The sequence below is a fragment of the Rhineura floridana genome, chromosome 2 (assembly GCF_030035675.1).
Source record: "Rhineura floridana isolate rRhiFlo1 chromosome 2, rRhiFlo1.hap2, whole genome shotgun sequence".
In the NCBI taxonomy this organism is placed as follows: Eukaryota; Metazoa; Chordata; class Lepidosauria; order Squamata; family Rhineuridae; genus Rhineura; species Rhineura floridana.
The window spans coordinates 216,811,420-216,831,933 of NC_084481.1; the positions used below are offsets into that span (position 1 = coordinate 216,811,420).

General features: G+C 41.1%; 1 protein-coding gene across 2 annotated transcripts in view; it reads left to right on the top strand.

Annotated features, from left to right (window-relative positions):
• Positions 1-6,007: 6,007 nt before the first annotated feature.
• The window catches only part of WDR20 (WD repeat domain 20), a 50,687-nt gene continuing 36,180 nt past the window's right edge, over positions 6,008-20,514 (top strand). For both annotated transcript variants that reach the window (XM_061612178.1, XM_061612177.1), the window contains exon 1: positions 6,008-6,475. In XM_061612178.1, coding sequence (XP_061468162.1) covers positions 6,212-6,475 — 264 coding nt within the window. In that variant the 5' untranslated portion in view covers positions 6,008-6,211. The remainder of the gene's footprint in view (positions 6,476-20,514) is intronic.

Sequence of the window (20,514 nt, forward strand, 5' to 3'; positions counted from 1 at the left end):
GCTTTAATAGTGAGAAGTGATGTAGCTCCTAATTGTTTTTGCTACAATGCAAGGTCTGAGTGAGTGATATCAATGAGATTAAATAGGAAATAACCACCATCCAAGTCTATGCGCCAATGGCAAACACAGAAGAAGAGAATTGGAGAGATTTTATGCAGAAGTCCAGGAAGAAATTGATCACACACCAAAACAAGATGTGCTGATAATCATGGGGGACTGGAATGCAAAAGAAGGAAACAGAGAAGAACTAAGGATTGTGGGGAAATGGGGTTTAGGAGACAGACATGAAGCAGAAGAAAGACATACTGAATTCTGTGAAGCCAATAATTTGTTTCTTGTGAACACATTTTTGAGCAACCGAAAAGACGACTGTACATGTGGACATCACCAAATGGTCAATATAGGAATCAAATTGATTATATAATTGGTAGCAGAAGATGGAGAAGTTCCATACTTTCTGCAAAAACAAGACCAGGAGCAGACTCCGGTACAGATCATGAACTGGTAATATTGAAAATCAGAGTAAAGCTAAAGAACAAAATAATCATAATGCCAAAATACAATTTAAATAACATTTGATAAAGATCAGATAAAGAACAGATCTGAGGCTTTAAACTTAGTTGACAGAGAACCAGAAGAACTATGGAGCGAAGCAAGAGACATGATCAGGGAAGAATGCAAAAAGACAATACCTCTAGTTAAAAAGAGAGAAAGACCTCAATGGATGACTGAAGAAACTCTTAAAAGGGTTCAAGAGAGAAGGAAAGCAAAAGGAGATAGAAACACAGTTAGAACCCTAAATGCAATGATACAGCGGCTAGTATGTAGGGACAAAGAGAACTATTACAATAGTTATTGAACAGAAATAGAAGACAACAAAAAGCGTAGAACAAGAGCCCTATTCCAAAATTTTAGAGAAATTAAAGGGAAATTTAAACCAAGAGTAGGGATGTTGAATAATCAACAGGGGAACACACTCACTGACCAAGATGTAATAAAAGGAAGATGGAAGCAATGCACTGAAGAACTCTATAAAAGAGATGCCAGGATGACAGATTCATCCATGGAGGAACCATTTGATGAAGAACCAGAAATTTAGAATGCGAGATGAAAGATGCTCTTAAAATACATGGAAGAAACAAATCACCAGGAATAGATGGCATACCAATAGAGTTGCTACAAGCTACTGAGACTGAATCTGTCCAAATTTTGACAAAAATCTGTCAAGAAATATGGAAAACTAAACAATGGCCCACAGACTGGAAGCGTTCCATATACATCCCAATTCCAAATAAAAGGGATCCCAGGGAATGCAGTAATTATCGAACGATTGCCTTAATATCCCATGCAAGTAAAATAATGCTCAAGATTCTACAACAAAGGCTTTTACTGTATATGGAGCGAGAAATGCCAGACGTCCAAGCTGGATTTAGAAAGGGAAGAGGCACCAGAGATCATATCGCAAACATACGTTGGATAATGGAACAGAGCAAGGAATTTCAGAAGAAAATCACCCTGTGCTTTATAGACTACAGCAAAGCCTTTGACTACATAGATCATGAAAAACTATGGAATGCTTTAAAAGAAATGGGGGTGCCACAGCATTTGATTGTCCTGATGTGGAACCTATACTCTGCACAAGAGGCTACTGTAAGGACAGAATATGGAGACACCGATTGGTTCCCAATAGAAAAGGGTGTGAGACAGGGGTGTATTTTATCACCCTATTTATTTAATCTATACGCAGAACATATCATACGGAAAGTGGGATTGGACCAAGATGAAGGAGGTGTGAAAATTGGAGGGAGAAATATTAATAATTGAAGGTATGCAGACGATACCATACTATTAGCAGAAACCAGTAATGATGTGAAACGAATGCTGATGAAAGTTAAAGAGGAAAGCACAAAAGCAGGACTACAGCTGAATGTCAAAAAGACTAACATAATGAGAACAGAACATTTATGTAACTTTACAGTCGACAATGAGGACATTGAACTTGTCAAGGATTATCAATACCTTGGCACAGTCATTAACCAAAATGGAGACAATAGTCAAGAAATCAGAAGAAGGCTAGGACTGGGGAGGGCAGCTGTGAGAGAACTAGAAAAGGTCCTCAAATGCCAAGATGTATCACTGAACACAAAAGTCAGGATCATTCAGACCACAGTATTCCCAATCTCTATGTACGGATGTGAAAATTGGACAGTGAAAAAAGCGGATAAGAGAAAAATCAACTCATTTGAAATGTGGTGTTGGAGGAGAGCTTTGCAGATACCATGGACTGAGAAAAAGACAAATAATTGGGTGTTAGAACAAATTAAACCAGAACTATCACTAGAAGCTAAAATGATGAAACTGAGGTTATCATACTTTGGACACATAATGAGAAGACATGATTCATTAGAAATGATAATAATGCTGGGAAAAACAGAAGGGAGTAGAAGAGGAAGGCCAAACAAGAGATGGATTGATTCCATCAAGGAAGCCACAGACCTGAGCTTACAAGATCTGAACAGGGTGGTTCGTGACAGATGCTCTTGGAGGTCGCTGATTTATAGGGTCGCCATAAGTCGTAGTCTACTTGAAGGCACATAACAAAAAGTTGATGAGGACATTGTACTTGTCACGGATTATCAATACCTTGGCACAGTCATTAACCAAAATGGAGACAATAGTCAAGAAATCAGAAGGCGGCTAGGCCTGGGGAGGGTAGCTGTGAGAGAACTAGAAAAGGTCCTCAGATGCCAAGATGTATCACTGAACACAAAAGTCAGGATCATTCAGACCATGGTATTCCTGGGTGGTTCATGACAGATGCTATTGGAGGTCACCGCTTCAGAGTGTCGCCATAAGTCATAATTGACTTGAAGGCACATAACAATTCACAAAAAACAGTTGTGTTGATAACGCAGGTGTCCTGGCACTGGTAAGCCAATTATCATATGTATTGTGATAACATTCCATTGTGCTAATTCAATCCACAAGTGACAGCATTGAACTTCCTGATATATTGTAATTCAGCGGTTTAACATTGCCATCTGTTTGAAACTCCTTTGTATCACTATCTTCTTTTAACTGGGCTCACAGCAAATAGACAGCCAATGTAATTCTTTCAGAATAGATGCAATACAGACCGTCCTGGTTCTACCAGTCAAAATTCTGCAGCTAAATTCTGCACCTGGGTCAACTTTAAGGGGAACTCCACATATAATGCATTACAATGCAGCAGTGAGATTACCAGAGCATGAATCACAGCAGTGAGGTGATTCTAATCTAATGTAAGTTGCTCTGGGAACCTTTTCTGCTGAACACCAAGGTAAACATCCTTAAAATAAGTAATAATTGTCTTGGGAGAAGGCTGCTGAGCCTCTCTATGAGTCCTTGCATGACCCCAGACCATCTCTGCTATACGAGAGATTTTTCTTTTTCTTTTTTTTAAAAAATGAGTTAAATATAGGCAGAGGTTTGTTTTTCCTCCAGACTTTAGAGTATTGAGGTGTTTGGCTTATATATACAGAACATCTCTCTTACTTTCTCATATGCCACATTTGCACAGTTTTCTTACTGGAAATATTTTGAAGTCTTAAAGGTTCTGGTTATCTAAACTGAAACATCATTAAGTTGTTCAAGCACTTTTTGTCATGAATTCTGACAGCACAATCCTAACCATATCTCTTCAGAAGTGAATCCTATTGAATTCAGTGGGGGCTAACTCCCAGGCAGAGCTTGGAAAAGTTGCTTTTTTTGAACTACAACTCCCATCAGCCCAATCCAATGGCCATGCTGGCTGAGGATGATGGGAGTTGTAGTTTTAAAAAAGTAACTTTTCCAAGCTCTGCTCCCAGGTAAGTGGGATTAAGACTCAATTTCAATATTTATTTTTACCCCACCCTTTTTCCAAAACTGGAACTCAGGGCAGCTTACAAATAAAAACTACACATAGGTAAAAAACATACAAAAATATACAATTAAAATAGAATTAAACTATTCGTAACATTAAAACCATAAAACATACACTTAAAATACTAAGACAATTTAAAACTTTAAGAATAGGACCATAGAACAATACAACAGATCTTATGAGGCCCTATCTTAAACATCTTCTAGTCCAAAAGGCTGTCGGAATAAAAAAGTCTTTGCCTGCCGACGGAAGGATAGCAAGGAAGGGGCCATTCGTGCTTCCCTAGGAAGAGAGTTCCAGAACCTGGGGGCAGCCACCAAGAAGGCCCTATCTCGCGTCCCCACCAATCGCACTTGCGAAGGTGTTGGGACTGAGAGAAGGGCCCCTCCTGAGGATCTCAACACCCGGGCAGGCTCATATGGGGAGATACGGTCTGACAAATAGCCTGGACCTAGGCCGTATAGAGCCTTATTTGTAATTTTTAAAGGAAGTACAGACAGAGTTCTTTAGTTTTCCCCCCCTAACATACCACATGTGGCATTCAGGACACTTGCATTCCACCTTTGTTCCATAGCTGGACTTGCAGCTATGCAGGTGATATTCTGCTTCATATACTAAGTCTTGAAAGTGACAGTTTCCCTGAGATAAGTATGGATGATATCACAACTGAACTCTCAGTGATTTAATTCAGTTTCTGCTCAGCTCTCAGAAATAATTTGCATTGGTTTGAAGGTTGGGGGAAAGCAATGAAAGCAGGTTTGCTGACGGCTATTCTGAGGCTCTTTTGGAATTGGTTCTTCTGAAGTAATTTTCATTGTTGTTGCAAATGCACTGAAATATCTGCAATGACTGGCTAGACCTGAACAGGATATAAGTCCAGCCACGTAATATATGAATGCAAAAACCTTGGGATGCCACAGGCAGTATGTTGGAAAAACAACCACAGACCTTTGTACCCATTTCAGAAATCACAAGTCAGCAAAAGAGGTTGAACAATCTGCTGCAAGGTATCATAATTTAAATAGTCACCACTGTTCAGACTTGGAAAAATTCAAAGGGGAAGCACCATCCAATCTTGGGACAATATTTATTTACGATAATTTTATCCCACTCTCCAGATTACTTTTTCCCGGAGATCACATAAACAAAAAAAAAGAAAAAAACAACTGGGCCTGACATCAGGCTTACAAACCAAAAAGACTAAATCCATAAGGGAAGGAGAGTGGAGGAAATATAAAGAAGGGAGATCAGTACTTCAAGGTCAGAACAAGATGCTGAACTACAAGCACTTATATCCAGTTTGGGCCAGGCTGATTGTCTCTTGCTGGCGTTTTTTTGTTTGAATACATAGTTGTTGGCTCTTGTTCTTTTATCTGGTGGATGGGGTCAGTGTCCTTTCTTCTTGCTTCTGGAGGTAGCCCAAGCAGCAGCAGAGTGTTCCATACAGAGGAGGTTGCTTCATTAGGGCAGATGGGGCTCTGCCCCACTAGCCTGCATATGCCCTCAGCCAGCTCCCACCTACCTGCTTTCTTACTTACAACCAATCCAGGGTCAAACTCTGCCTATCAGCTTCCTCCTCCTTACTCTCACCGTTGCCCCTTGTAGAACTCAGCAGAGGATGAGAATGGGGTCAACACCAGCATTAGTTACCTCTGCCTGTCATTGGCTCTGGCTGCACCTATTGTTGGGCTCCCTGTATTCCCCCTCACCAGTGCCAATGAGCACCAGTCACCACTGGTTCTGTAGAAACCAGAGAACACTTCTGGATATATAAAGGAAGCACCTTGTTCCTGTGAGGATTAAGAAGGGTGGAGAGAGAGAAAAAAACCCCATATACATTGCAGGAAGGGTGGAATAAAAATGCTATCACCCAGTTCAGAAATAAAAGGCGTAAAGGTACGTATACCCTAAGTAATTACTAGCATGTACAGAGTGCTTTGCCCCTTCCCTGTACCCTTGCACGCCTTCTGCCCTACCAACGCCCATAACGACACACCCACAAGGAAGCATTTCTTTCTTCTGCGCATGCTCCTCGCTCATTCTTCCCCTTCACACAGGAGGCTCCTCCCTCTTGTCCCCCCCTTCCTACTTGAGCCTTTGCCCCGCCCCTCCAAACACCATCGCGCCAGACAGCGCTGACGCAGGCGAAGCGCCGCGGTAAACAGGAGAAGGTCTTGGCACCTCCCACTCCACGGCGTGAGCGTTTCATGGGCTTCCCTTCTTTTGCTTTCGGGCAGGAGAAGCGGTTTCCCCTTTTTTTGATGCGCCTGCGCGCTGGCCTTACATCCGGGCATTGGGGCAGGATGAATGCTCCTTTCCAAGATGGCGGCGGAGGGAGGAGGGAAGGAGATGAACGAGATTAAGACCCAGTTTACCACCCGCGAGGGGCTGTACAAGCTGCTGAGCCACTCGGAGTACAGCCGGCCCAACAGGGTGCCCTTCAATTCGCAGGGCTCCAACCCCGTCCGCGTCTCCTTCGTCAACGTCAACGACCAGAGTGGCAACGGCGACCGGCTCTGCTTCAATGTGGGCCGGGAGCTGTACTTCTATATTTACAAGGGGGTCCGCAAGGTAATGCGCCGAGAAGGGGATGGCTGCTGTTTGGCCGGGGCTGCCGGCCGTTTTGAGAAAAGTAGGGGGCTGAGGAGTGCTCGAGATTGACCGTTGGGGGGCAAGAGGGGGCGCCTGGCCCTCTTGTCTGGGCTCACCCTTGGGAAGAGGCTGCCTGGCTGGTGTCACCGCCTCTGCCACACAGCAGTTGTCAACAACACGTTTCCTCGCCTTGTAGCTTTCTTGGGGGTGGGAGATGGGTTGGAGATAACTTGTATATGGTTTGGGGCGGACGAAATTATTCTTGCTGGGCTCAGTAATGCTGGTTTTTCAGAATTCGACTGTTATGGGAGTGCACTTTTTAAATAAGCCAAAGAAATGGGTAGATAGACCTTTGCCTCGGAAAGCTTTAGTGTACTCGACGCTGACAGGAAGCACTAATGGTCCTTCTGGGAGTATGTGTTGGTTGAAAAATGGACCTTTTAAAAAGTTGGTTGTTAATACTCTTGAGGGGAAAAGATAAAGGGGATCGAGCGCTTGTTCTGTTGATTTACTTATGTATTTAAAAATATTGTTGGCTAAAATGGTTCTCATTATTTTGGTTTTCCCGTCACATAAATTCCTTATTTACACTTCAACAGAAAGGTGATAAATAGGAATCCTCCTAGTTCTCAGTTTATATGACAAATGAAGTGTCGATTTGTTCACCTGTGTTTTCCTGTCTGCTACTCTCATGATGTAGTAAACTATCTTGTTCTCATGGTGGCAACTTTTTTAGAGGTGAAGTATTTTTCAAGTTTTGGTTGCAACTGAGAAGTTACAGCAATCTTTTGATTGTGGGAAGCAAACTTGTTATGGTTAGAAAACATTATCAAAGTATGAGGATTCTTGTGGGTTTAATGTATGTATAAGTGCTTATATGAGATAATATAATAGAAATGGCCCTTATAAGAACAGCCTGCTGGATCAGGCTAAAGGGCCCATCTAGTTCAGTATCTTGTTCTCATGGTGGCAAAATAGATAATTATAGGGAGCCTGACAGAAAATGGTTGAAACATTCCCGGCCTTTATCCTGATTTTAAATAATATGTAATCACTGTAAATAATATGTAATCACTGTTTAGTATACTTACATAGTTTTGAAAGTTTACTTTTTTATCTGACTTGGATGTCTGACTAAATTGTATGATACCCTTATTACAATTTTAATGAACATGTGCATGCTGGGTGGGGCTTCTGGGAGTTGAAATCCAAAACAACTGGAGGGCACCAAGTTGACGAAGGCTACCTTACAGGAACTAAAGCCCAAATCCTATATATGTACGTCTGTGCTCTATATCTCTGTAAGCTGCCCAGTTCAAATGGAGAATATATTGTTGGAACTTGTTTATAAAGAAGGTATGTTAATGAAAAACTAAGGTTTGGGGCTTTCTTTCATAGCTTGATAAAGTTATTACCAAACGTTACTTGCTTGAACTTTATAGCCTTCTGTCTTTTGTGTGACTCTCTTTGCTTTCATATTTAATGAAAGTATTTGTTCATCTTTCCTAAACTGTCTGGTCAATATTCAAATGTGGGTTTTTTAAATGGAATATTTGTCCCTCTTCAGACAAAACAGGCTCTCAGAGTGACTTGTAGATCACTCAAAAAACATCCCTTGTCTTGTGCCTTTTTAGATTATAAGACCGAACACAAAAGTAACATGGATTGGGAGGGAATAGGAAATAAGCAAACTCAGGTACAAGTTCTTTTGGCTGTTCTGGCGTGGAAAAATTCAAGCAGAGGAGAAGCCAAAAGTTGCTGGTCCCTCAGCTGCTCTGATGGAGTGGCCCTGCATCCCTTCTCTTTCTTTCTCTGCTGCAGCCTGATGGCTGCTGCCAGGTGACAGTTGATGGAGAAGGAGGCTGCTTTCTCAGTAGAGCTGGTATTATTGGCCCAGCATCCCTTCTCTCGTTTACAACCAAGTGCCACTCATGGGAACTAATCTTGAGTACAGCCCAGTCTGCATGTCACTAAATGCCTGTGGCATCAACAATCACAACTGTACAAAACTGAGGAAGGGGTGGGGTAGATGGGCATTGTGGAAGTATGACACAGATCTTGAAATGTCATCTTGTAGTACAACATGAAAGTATAATTTTGCCATGCTGAAGCAGTTCAGAATCTCCTTTTCAATGAAAAGAATAATTTTAAATTAAATGACTGACAGGTCAGTTGAGAAACATACAGTATCTTACAGGTCAAGCTGCAAAGATTTTGAAAGGCAATGTAAAAGTCAAGCAATACTTTAACATACCAGGTTGGCTGGAGACTCATACAGTTTTTTAAACTCCTTGAATTAAAAGGCATATTTTAAATGATGGTACTCAGAACTATATGTTGAGAATATTTAAGTTTTTTGTTGTAGTGTTTTGCTGTATAGAATAGTATTTGAAAGAGGCTTTTCATTTGAGAGAAGTTGTTTGCTAGTAGACATGTGAAGGGCTAAAAGCCCCTAGAAACATTGGGGGGGGGAACTGTTTTCTCTTCTTCAAAATTGTCCAGTTTTTTCCAAGCCTTCACATCTCTATTTGCTACCTTTGGTGATAACTGAATACAATGGATATCTTTTCAAAGAAACTTATAGGACTCTGTTTTTTCCTGAAGAAATCTATGTAAGAAAAGTTAACATTAATTTAATTTTTTGAAAATTTAACTTTTTAGTTAGAATGCAAACTACTCCAGTCAAAGTTCAAGTACTAAACTAGAGATGCCGGGTAGAGATTTTTCAAAAACATTTATATTTTTTGGAAATTTTTCCAGTGCTTTATTTTTTCATTAAAAATTACCTGTTTCAGAAGTTTATTCTTAAAAATGAATGGATTCCAACTGCAAATACAATATTAGGCAAGCTTGGCAGTTTCCAAGTTGTAATTAATGTTTTTCAGATTGGTATTCCTAGCAAGTATGAGAGAGAATACACGTATGTCATTGATTTATTTTTGAGAGGTGGGTCCAACAGAATAAAAACATGCTGGCAATTTTCAGTATCTTTGTTTTTCTTTTAAAAAAATGTAATGGCAATACTTGCTATTGTCGTTAAATGTTACAAGTATTCCAATAAATAATGTCTACATAATACAAAGGTTAAGACACATTAAGTTTGCTTCAATTTTCTCCTATAAATATTTCAGGTCAATTACTTGCATATTAAGACAAGAATTAACATGAGGTACTTTTAAAACTTTGTTTACTAAATAGAAGTAAAATTAACATGCTAAATTGGATCACTCTCAAGGCATCAGAACATGTTCCAATGCAAACTGAAAAATTTCCAGAAAACCTGTATAGTGGTTAGAATGCTGGACTAGGACTTGGAAACCCAGGTTCACATCTCTACTCAGTCATGTACCTCACTGGGTGATCTTGGTCTTGTCACTATCTCTCAGTCTAACCTACTTCACAGTGTTGTCGTGATGATGAAATGAGGAGGGCGAGAACTATGTACACACTCTTGAGCTCCTTGTAAAAAAAGGTGAGATATAAATGTAGAAATAAAAAAAAACTATACTAAAAAAATATTGGTTTGAATTCTTGTTAAAACTGTAGCGCCAGTCTTTGAAATTGTGTTTGTCTTCCTGTTTGTAATTTTAAGGCCAGTTCTCATTAATGGGATCCCCATATCCCCATGATCTTGCCGAACTGCCCGTTTTTGAAATCTCATTGTGTTATACAGATCATTCCCCTAAACCTAATTCTAGTCTTAAAATTCCAAATGTAGACTAAAATCTCATGTCTTTACACATCACCACCCTCTCAGTTTTCCAGCCGCTGTGGCTGGGATACTGTTATTTTTAATGTTTTATATCATTTATTACTAATATTTATGGAGTGTAATTTGTGTGCATGGACACAAATTGTGTACAGAACAACATGAGTCCCAACATAAGAGCTTACAGTTTAAAATATTTATAATGCAAATACCTATGTATTTGCATCCAGTGGGATTTTTCCATTTCCCTCTTTCAGTAGCAAACTATGTTTATTACAAGTTGCTTAATAGTCTAAAGCAGATTGTGATAAACGTAATTTTCTGTACAAAGAAAAAAGGCAACAAAGGACCCAAGTGCAAAAAATTCAGACACTGGAATTCCTTGCATGGGCCTCAGGAAGAATGTATTTGCAGCTGATACTCTGATCTCTGATAAACCAGACAGGTGATGGGAATTTAGCACCCATCGACAGCTCCTTGGGCTTCTGTGGTGAGATGTCTCTGTTTCTCCATCCAGGGCGTGGCATGCACGGTCATATTCCAGTTGCCCCAATGCACTGCCCTTTCCAGTCATCGTCTACACCGACCAGCCCCCAATCACGACTGCCCAGGTCGACTCCTCATCCCACCCCACTGTTGCCACCACTGCCTGGGCACTAGTCCTAGACAAATGGATCCTGGATGAGATGAAATGGCTGCTGGGCCCAGGGACTGCCGCCACCGCCGCTTTACCGGGAGACACTGCGAGCTCTTTCGGGTGTTCACCATGGCCCCACCACAACCACCCTGGGAAGGGAGGTGTTGTCACTGGTTCTGCCACCGCCTCTGCAATGTTATGGCTTGCTTCACTTCTCTGTGTGCTGATAGCAGCAAGAAGCTGAGGAGCCGCGTGGCTGCTCTCTGGTGTTGCAGGAGGCCATCTTCTTTCCAGTTCCAGTTCTGCTCTTCTCTTTAGTGTAGTGGCTTGTTTTGTTCTTGTCATAGCTTGTTTGTAATTGTTAGTGACAAACACGCTTTACACATTGATAGCGTCCCGTAGGAAATATGGGTATTTTAGGGTACATATTAAAGCTCTAGTCCAGCCTTTCTCAATCTTTGGGTCCTAGGTGTTATTGAGCTACAACTCCCATCAGCCCCAGCCAGCATGGCCAGCGGTCAGGAATGATGGGAATTGTTAGTCCAGCACATCTGGGGACCCAGAGGTTGAGAAAAGCTGCAGTGTAGTCCTGTACCCACTTACCTTGAAGTACACTTAAACTTAATAGGAGGGGTTACTTTTGAGCACCCCTGCATTGTAAAGAACACCTTAGGTAGATTACTTATACCTTGAACTTCTCTTTATTTGTGTAGTGCTTTAAAAGGTAGATTTTCCTTCAATTTAAATGGATATCTGAAGTAGATCTTGTAATCCATGTAGGTTACTGAATTGTGTTCTTATTACTTTACATCAATCAGTATAAGTGTGATCTTTTGTGTGCGTTGGTCTTAAAACTGATTCGTCTGGAAGAAATGCTTTATTGTTTTGTGTTGGCCTTATAGTATCTTGCAAAGAACACATGACTTTGCTTAAATGTAGAATGTTTTCACAAGCTTGTTAGAGGTAGCCAGACAGAATGAGATACAGGAAATTTAAGTATTACAGACCTGTTGAAAGATGTCTGCTTACTGGGGAATCTGTCCATAATGTTCTAGTCTGTCAAGACAATCTGCTGATAAATACGGACTCTTGAATTTGCACATTTTAAGCAAGAAATTGATTGTGTTTTGTCCTTACGCAGCATTTGAACATCTAACCTATTCTGTCATAGCAACTGCAGTGATACACATTTGTAGGAAAACAAGTCTTGTGGCACCTTAAAAACTAATGCATGTATTATGTTAAAAGCAGTTGTGGACCAGAGTCCATTTTATCAGATCATAGAGTCATAGAATAGTAGAGTTGGAAGGAGCCTATAAGGCCATCGAGTCCAACCCCTTGCTCACTGCAGGAATCTAAATTAAAGCATATCTGATAGGTGGCTATCCTGTTGCTTCTTGAATGACTCAAGTGTTGGACAGCTCACCACCTCCCAAGGTAATTGGTTCCATTGTCATACTGCTTTAACTGTTAGAAAGTCTTTCCTGATGTTCAGCTGAAATGTGGCTTCCTGTACCATGAGCACATTATTCTGTGTCCTGCACTCTGGGATGATGGAAAGAGAACCTGGTCCTCTTTTGTGTGACAGCCTTTCAAGTACTTGAAAAGTGATATCATATCTCCCCTAACTCTTCTCAAAGCTAAACATCCTCAGTTCTTTCAATCTCTCCTCATAGGGCTTTGCTTCCGGTCCCCTGATCATCGTTGTTGCCCTCCTCTGAACCTGTTCCAGTTTGTCAGCATCCTTCTTAAAGTGTGGCGTCCAGAACCTGACGCAGTATTCAAGATAAGGCCTAACCAGTGCTGAATGGAGGGGAACTAGTACTTCACATTATTTGAAAACTATAGTTTTGTTAATGCAGCCTAAAATAGCATTTGCCTTTTTTGCAGCTACATCACACTGTTGGCTCATATTCAGCTTGTGATCAACAGCAATTCTAAGATCCTTCTCACATGTAATATTGCTGAGCCAAGTTTTCCCCACCTTACAACGGTGCACTTGGTTTCTTTTTCTTAGGTGTAGCTTTGCACTTATCCTTGTTAAATTTCATTTTGTTTTCTCCAGCCTATTAAGATCACTTTCAATTTTGTTTCTGTCTTCCAGGGTATTAGCTATCCCTCCCAATTTTGTATCATCTGCAAATTTGATAAGCATTCCCTGTGCCTCCCCATCCAAGTCATTAATATTGAGGAGCAATGGGCCCAGGACTGATCCCTGCAGTACCCCACTCGTCATCTCCCACCAGTTTGAGAAGGAACCAGATGTATGAATTATAATCCTTAATTGGCAGATATACACATAGTTCAGGGGGAATGGAGAGGTCAGAGAGAAACAAGATGCAAAAAAGAAGCCATGGTCCAAGAAAGCGTACGCCAGAATATACTTGTTAGTTTTGAAGGTACCACAACACTAATTTTGTTGCAACAGATTAACATGGCTGCTACTCTGGAAGTATTTATGGAAATGCCATGCTTCTATTACTCTTGCCTTTTCTTTTCTTTTTTTTTTTGCATTTGGAGCTGGATGTGCCCAACAACATAGGTGGTAGTGATTTTTTTTAAAGCCAACCGTATGACTTTATTTCTGAGTACTGTGTACCAAGGTGTCCAAAGTAGGTGTCATAAATAAGGCTGGGGGCAGGAGCAGTTGAGGTTTCTATTTTTCCAACTCTGGGAATGTACATTTTATTTATTGCAAAAAAACCAACAACCACTAGGTGCTACTAGAAATTGGCTGGTTCACCTATGGACTGCAATCTGTCTACCTTTGGCCCACCACTGAATTACTGGATGGCTTCTAGAAAAGCTTGCTTTTTTGAAAAAAGATGGACATTCCCAGAACGGATTGCTTTGTGGTTTGACAAATATTAATTTTTAATGCAATGCCAATAAAGTGGGAAGGTTAACAACATTCATGGCTTAATCATATGAGCTTTTTGACCTGCACTGCGGCATGACAAAGATTAATTGTCTTGGTGTTCTACATCTTGGTTTCTTGCATACAGGATAACTGAAGTAAAGAGTTGCCTGGTAAGATGCTTGCTCTTGATTTTGAGGCAGATGGCCAATCATTAGTAGCTTGACATTTTGAGGCCCCCCGAATTCCAGACTAGTTATTGTGATAAACAGAAATACACAGTCTCTTTGACTTCCACAGTTTTCTCCTTTTCTGTTAGAACTTGTTAGAGAATTTGTTTTGACTAAATGACTTCACTGTCCATGTAAACCAGAGGTGGGGAACCTCTGACCCATGGACCTAATTAAGCCTATCGGGCTTCTTCATTTGGGCCTCCAGCCCTAGGTGTAGGGCATGTAAAAATCTGTTTGTATTGCTTTTAAATGTTTTTATGTTTCTGGTGTTGCTTTTAATTTTTTTTTTGTTTTGGCACACCATCCTCATGAGGCAGAAGTCCCAGAGGCTGCCTCTTCCCTGCAGAGGGCTGTTAGAGACTGTGGAGGATGAGGAGAACTCAGGTGCCGCATGTTGTGTCAGACATGAGAGCTCAGAGGGGGAGGCTTGTCTGGTGATGTCTCCTAGGGAAAGGTGATGCATCAAAAGAAGAGACTTTTTCTCCTAGGAGGAGTGCCCGCCTTCAGGCCAGGGATTCTTGCATGTAGCTGGACAATCTCTCTTTGCTTAAAAGCTTGGCAGGTAGGGAGGGAACCTTATTGAAACAATTTCACAGCTCCTGTGCAATCTTGGAAGCCTTGTTACTGAATCTTGGACACCTGAACTTTGGTCTTGATCCTTAATTGTTGCTACCCCTTTGCCTTGTAAGACCACCTGGATTATGTGCAACCTCTTCACTTGTACAAAGATCTCTGCTGGTATAATATATATTTACTGATCAAAAGCAGTTGTCTAAGAAAAGCTGTTGCTTTACCTGGGGGCTAAACTGGATATGACAGCGGCTGCTGCAAGTGTTCTTCGTGTGTTTATCCTACTAACATATAGAATTGGGGAGGTGGTGTCTAAACATCAAAAGGAGATGTGAGTGAGGTGAACTGAACAATAGCTCTCTGTGGTCCATTGCCTGAACTCTTCTCCCTGCCCCCAACTCCAATATGGAAAGTGAGCTATGCTGCAAGAAATACTGATGGCAATGGACCATGAGGAGGAGGGAGTTTACTCCCCTCATCCACATGTGTCTTTTGGTAAAATTAGATAACCTGATTCTACCTGGCTGTGGTTTTAATTTGCCCCATTCTCTGCCATATTTTGTTTTTTTAAATAATTGCATGCTGCTTTGAAAATTCCAGTTGAAAAGCAAGGTATAGAAAGTTGAAATAATTGCTTGGTCATAACTTTGGGATGAGGAAGAACCTATTTGGTTTGTGTTTTTAAAAACCCATCTAATGCAATGGTGAGCACTGTAGTTCCTGGAACTTTTATGTAACCTACACTTATGTTTGGGCCAGTTCTCCTTTTATTGCTTGTACTTAGCTTAATGTAAGACAATGTATACATTAATCTTAATGTATACATGGCTTAATACAAAATACATGCACACCCTGCCATGTGAAAGAAGTGCAAATAGTGGAGTGCTTATGTGTTTGGGTATGTTGTATAAATGGTCTGCTTCTGAAAGTTGTTGCATGTGGAAAAATAAAAACTAAACTTCTGGATCCTGAAAGTGTCAATTCAGTAGAGAAGAGTGAGGGGTTTTGAGAATCTGAAACTAGAAAACCTGACAGTGACGTGGACATATATAAGAAGCTCGAAGGCAAACAACCAATAATATATTGTTATAACTTCATGGGCTGGTTATCTTACTTTAAATTATTGGAACTCTCCAGTCATCATAGGTAGCTGGAAGATTGAGATGTAAAGGAAAAATCTGTTTATCTTTAATAGGCCAAATCTGTGGCCTGTAAGTGAAATGCTAAGCAAACTAAAGATACATGGGGAAAATACTTTCTCTCTGAATGAGAGTTGTTTCATTTTTTTAAGCTAAGTGTTGAAGTACAATTAGAAAAATTATTTCCTTGAGTTTGGCTGCTGATAATGTACCTTGTATATTTTTTGCAATTTTTCAATGGTATTAAATTGCAGAGCAAGTCAGGCCATGCGGCTGCGTACAGCTGGGGCTTGTATAAACAAACAAGGATATAACACAAATTTAATGAACCACTTAAGTAAATATTCTAGGCTTAGGGGCACCAAGAAGTGGAGAATTAGCAAAGTGTAGTTCATAACTCCAGCTTAGGGTCTCTCTAATACATTTGATGGTAGTACTGGACATGCACTTGATATGCTTTTATTATTTTGTACTGTATATTTAATACTGTATTCTTTTAATTTTTGTGAGTCTCTAAGAATATATGCAGCCGTACAAATATTGTAGATTTAAACTGAAGGTTTCAGTTTTTTAATGAATTGTTGTATCTGAGTCAACAGTTCCAGTACAGAATTGTCAACCTTCCCTGAACCATGGAAACGGTACCTTTGTAGTTGTACCACATATGAATGAGTGCCCTTCACACACATGACTGCATATTCATTCAGAAAAATTACTACATTTTGGTACCATAATCACTAAATTTATAGTGGTCATTTTGCAAGGAGACAAACCTCTGTTGTTTCCTATGCAGTTGTCTACCAGCTTGAAATAAAACATTATTCCATTGAAAAGAAACATGTTGGATTTTGGTGGCTTCATATAATTTTTATTTCAGTTATAATCTGCTGTATTATTTTCCAGCTGTTGTAGCTTGGTTAGAACATAATGACCGAGGTGTGATTTGGTGCCTGAATGTCCATGAGATTATAGTATCTTCCTTTTCTTGGCTAGTTCAAACTATAGTTTTGCTATTACATCTGTATTGGGTGAATTGTAATTGCAAGCCATGGGTCCAAAAAGTTTTGAGGTAGTTTCTTGATAGCTGTAACCATAGTTTGCCTGGATTGGATGTTGCAGCAAGGTGGGAAAGGGAGGAGGAACCTCACAGGTTCTGAACCATGACTTGGCCATGATATCTGAACTAGACTGGTGAAATGTCAAGCTTTGGTAAAACATCACTTGCTTAGCCACCTTGAAGATTCTAGTTAAATAGCAGAATATAAATCTACTACATAATATAGTAAGTAAAACGGCAAACAGAGCCACTTTACACCAAAGAGCCACATGCTCATAAAAAAAAAAACAGAAGCAGGAGCTGGCATCTTAAGCTTCTTCCCCCAGGGCAGTTGATGCAGTTGGCTCTGAGGTGAGTGTGGGGTTGGGGGACAGTCTGGCAGGAGCAGGCCCTGGACGGCCCCTTTGATTGCTTCTCTTATTCTCTTCACTCTTTCTATAGAAGAGCAACGACCTCTCTGCTCCATTTCTGGCAATCCCTGTACCTTCTCTTTCCAGAATTGACCCATGATTCACCCCTGTCCCTCTTTTGAGACTGAAACCAAACTCTTGTCATTCTGCTTGGCTTAAAACACTGTAGCCAAATGCAGAGGAGAGTACATGTGACCATATCCTTTCAGGGTATTGTTTGTGCATATGTGTTGCAAGGTGTGTGTGTGTGTACACATATACATGCTGCTATTGGGGAAATGGATGAAAGGATATGCATCCTTGTATTTGGCCCAAACTATAGGAGGCTATTGTGGGTGGAAGGGTGTGTGTACTTACACCTTGTATCTTTGGGGAAGGCCCCAGAGATTGGCACAGCAGCTGTATTGACTATAGCTGATGGTGCCAGCAGCGGTTTAAACTCTGCACGCTAAGAGAGCTTTTCTCCGGAGTCAAAGTCTCTGGCAGAGGTGAGACCTGCCCTTGTGTGGGTGGACATGTGAGCAGGTGAGGAAGGGAGGATGCAGTGAAGAAATATCTCTGCTTCTGAGACGTGCTAAGCTCTATGCACAGCCAGTTCTAGTGCTCACACCCATGCTGCAGTTATTAAGGCGAAGGACACGCTGAATACTTCATTATGGCTGATAACTCCCTGCCTAAAAACGGGCTACAGTTCCATTTATTTGTTATGGTGCAGAAGGATTGATTTTCATTCTCTAAATCTATGATATCTTCACAGGAACAGAATGAGAAAAGTTTCTGAAAAATAGTCTCACTGGCACTGTTTTCATTGCATTAAGCAGTAACAGCCCATTTTAGATATCATGACAAAATAAAGTTTTGATGGCCATACTGTAGCTATGGTTGTAGAACTGTTTACCTTTCCTGGATCAGTTATCATCATGAGGCAACTGTCCAAAAGTCCTGCACAAATTGGGAACCCATATTCCAAGAAAACACTCATTAATTCAGCTTCATCCCTTTCTTGTTTAAGGAATCAGTGCACTGTTCCTTTAACTACCTCTCCAAACAAAGGATGGATGTTCCTACAATAAACATGTTGCTAATAATTTTGTAGTTGCAGTTGGTGGCAACAAGCATGTATAAGAGGAAGGTGAATTTTTTCTCCACTAGAAATCTTTGAGACCACCCTGTAACTCACTGTGATGACACAGGTTTGCATCTCACTGACTAGGTTCAGTCATAGCTATTGCATACTCTGCTCAAGGCTCCTGAGAAACCTTTGGAAGCAAGAAGCATAGTGAATCCAGACATTCATATGCAGGAGTCATTCTTGCAGCGTTCAGAAGTTGCAAAGCTCAGATGGATATATGAGAAAGCAAAATTAAAAATGGCAGGCAAGGAAAAAGATTGCTGCCTAGAGTGGGTTGCAAGGTGGGGTGGTATATTTGCTGCTTTGATTCACTACTCTGGTGCAAATGACCGAAGGGGCTATGCTAGTCTCCAGTTGGATGACACCAATAATTTTGAAGGAGAACAAGAATGGAAATGGCTGAGAATAGCACTTTGAGATACTGCCTTTTCTATAAACAGCCAAGCCATTCACACACATCAGTTCCTTCTCCCAAACACCTGTACTGTCTTGAAGTCAGGAGATGAATTTTACTGAAGAGTTAAACTTGTACATATTGTTGCTAACAAATCTTTGCTCTTCAACTCCAGAGGTTGTTTATACCTCATAATGGCCCACGGCTTGTTTCCATGTCTTTTAAGTGTGGGTTTGGGGCACAGAGCAACCTGAGAATGGAGGACGAAACTTCCCCAAGCCGACATTGGTTTCAGCAGGGAATTCTGGCATGTAAAGTGGAGAATGGGTGGGTATTGCTTTGTAGCATCAAGAAAGAAAAAGTTGGGCAGCAATAGTGAGTGAAATTGCCAAAGCTGAGAGAAGAGGAAGAGAAGAACATTGCTAAGTGCTAAATCAGTGTGGAATGGCAACTTCTATTACTGTATAGGGTTTTTTAATGATAAACATTTATAATAAACATATTATATTTATGTACATCCAGTCATGTTCTGTGTGTAGTTTATGTAGACAGTGAAATAGTTTACAATTTACAGTGCTGTAGGAGCGAAGCAGCTTCTCTCGTAAGTTGTTTCTGATAAAAGAGAGGAGAAGGATTTCCTGACACCAAAGTACATAAAATACACACAAAGGAAAGGAGTTTTTATTAGTAGAAATGGACAATCACAAGAAGAGCTGATCTGTAACCTTTGGCTTTTCTTTGAAAGAAAAGGGGAGGGGATGAAAGGAAAATTTCTTTGGGTGCGGTGAGGGGGGAGAGAAAGTTTTATTTATTTTCAGGGCAGGGGGACCTTACCCTCACAAGCAGTTAGGGTTGTACACTATGCAGCTTACCAGCATGTGCTCCTCCAAGGGTGCAGTTGTGGCTTCCCTTGTTGCTTGCCTAGCGCTTTTTTCCTTCTCTGGCAGAAGGGTCCTTTTCCTCAGATGAGTATGGCAGAACTTGAGCCCATGCCCCAAGGCAGCCTGGGTTAGAGTCATACCTTCTCGTCCCAAGCAAGCTCTCTGTTCTGTACTGTTCATCCTTTCCTGGAAGGCTGTCTGTGGAGAACCATGGAGACAGTGATGAACAACGATCACCAGCTGCAACACAGTCACTGGACAGACTTAGTAAGCGTTGGTGCGCAAATGATAATACTGCCCTGTAGAAGCTCTTCCAGTGTCCTTGCCTTCTTGAGGGGAGGGTGAGTAATGACTGAGACAATAGTTACCCCTCCCTTCTAGGGAAGGTGAAGCAAGACTTTGTGTGCTGGAGAGAAAAAACTGGGTATGTACACAAGGTAGCTGTGGCTAGGCCTTGACCCTATAAGGAAAATGGGCTTGTGCACCTATGGCCAGCAGTGGCTGGAACAGAGCACCTGGCTCTCAGATGTCTGGCTCTCATGAACTTGAGCTTGTCTGCTACGCAGTTCAGTATTGAAGCATGGCGGGGAAGATGTGGGGGGCTTTTTCAGCAATTGTACTTTGAGGCATGGTACCTTTACCTTCTCTTTGTTGCCCTGTGTGGGGTGTGTTGGCTTTGCATACCCTCCTATGGCAGTGGAGTATAACCTGTGTGTTGAGTCCTGAGGCAGAATAAGGGTTCTGAGAAGGCCAGTGTTGGCAATGAGCTCTTCCTGTATTTGTTCTGAGGCTGTTCATGCAGTGTGCCTTCTCTTTGTGCAATGTGCCCTTCCATGATAGTTCCCATTGCCAAAGTTCCCCGTTGTGGAGATGTTGTGAAACCCAAGTAAGATAGCCCCATGCTGTGTGCTCTGTCATCTAAATAAAGAGCTTCCTTTGTGCAGGGGTTTGTATACTGGCTTTGGTGTGCTGTAATTAGATGCAGCTTAGTCAGAGTCT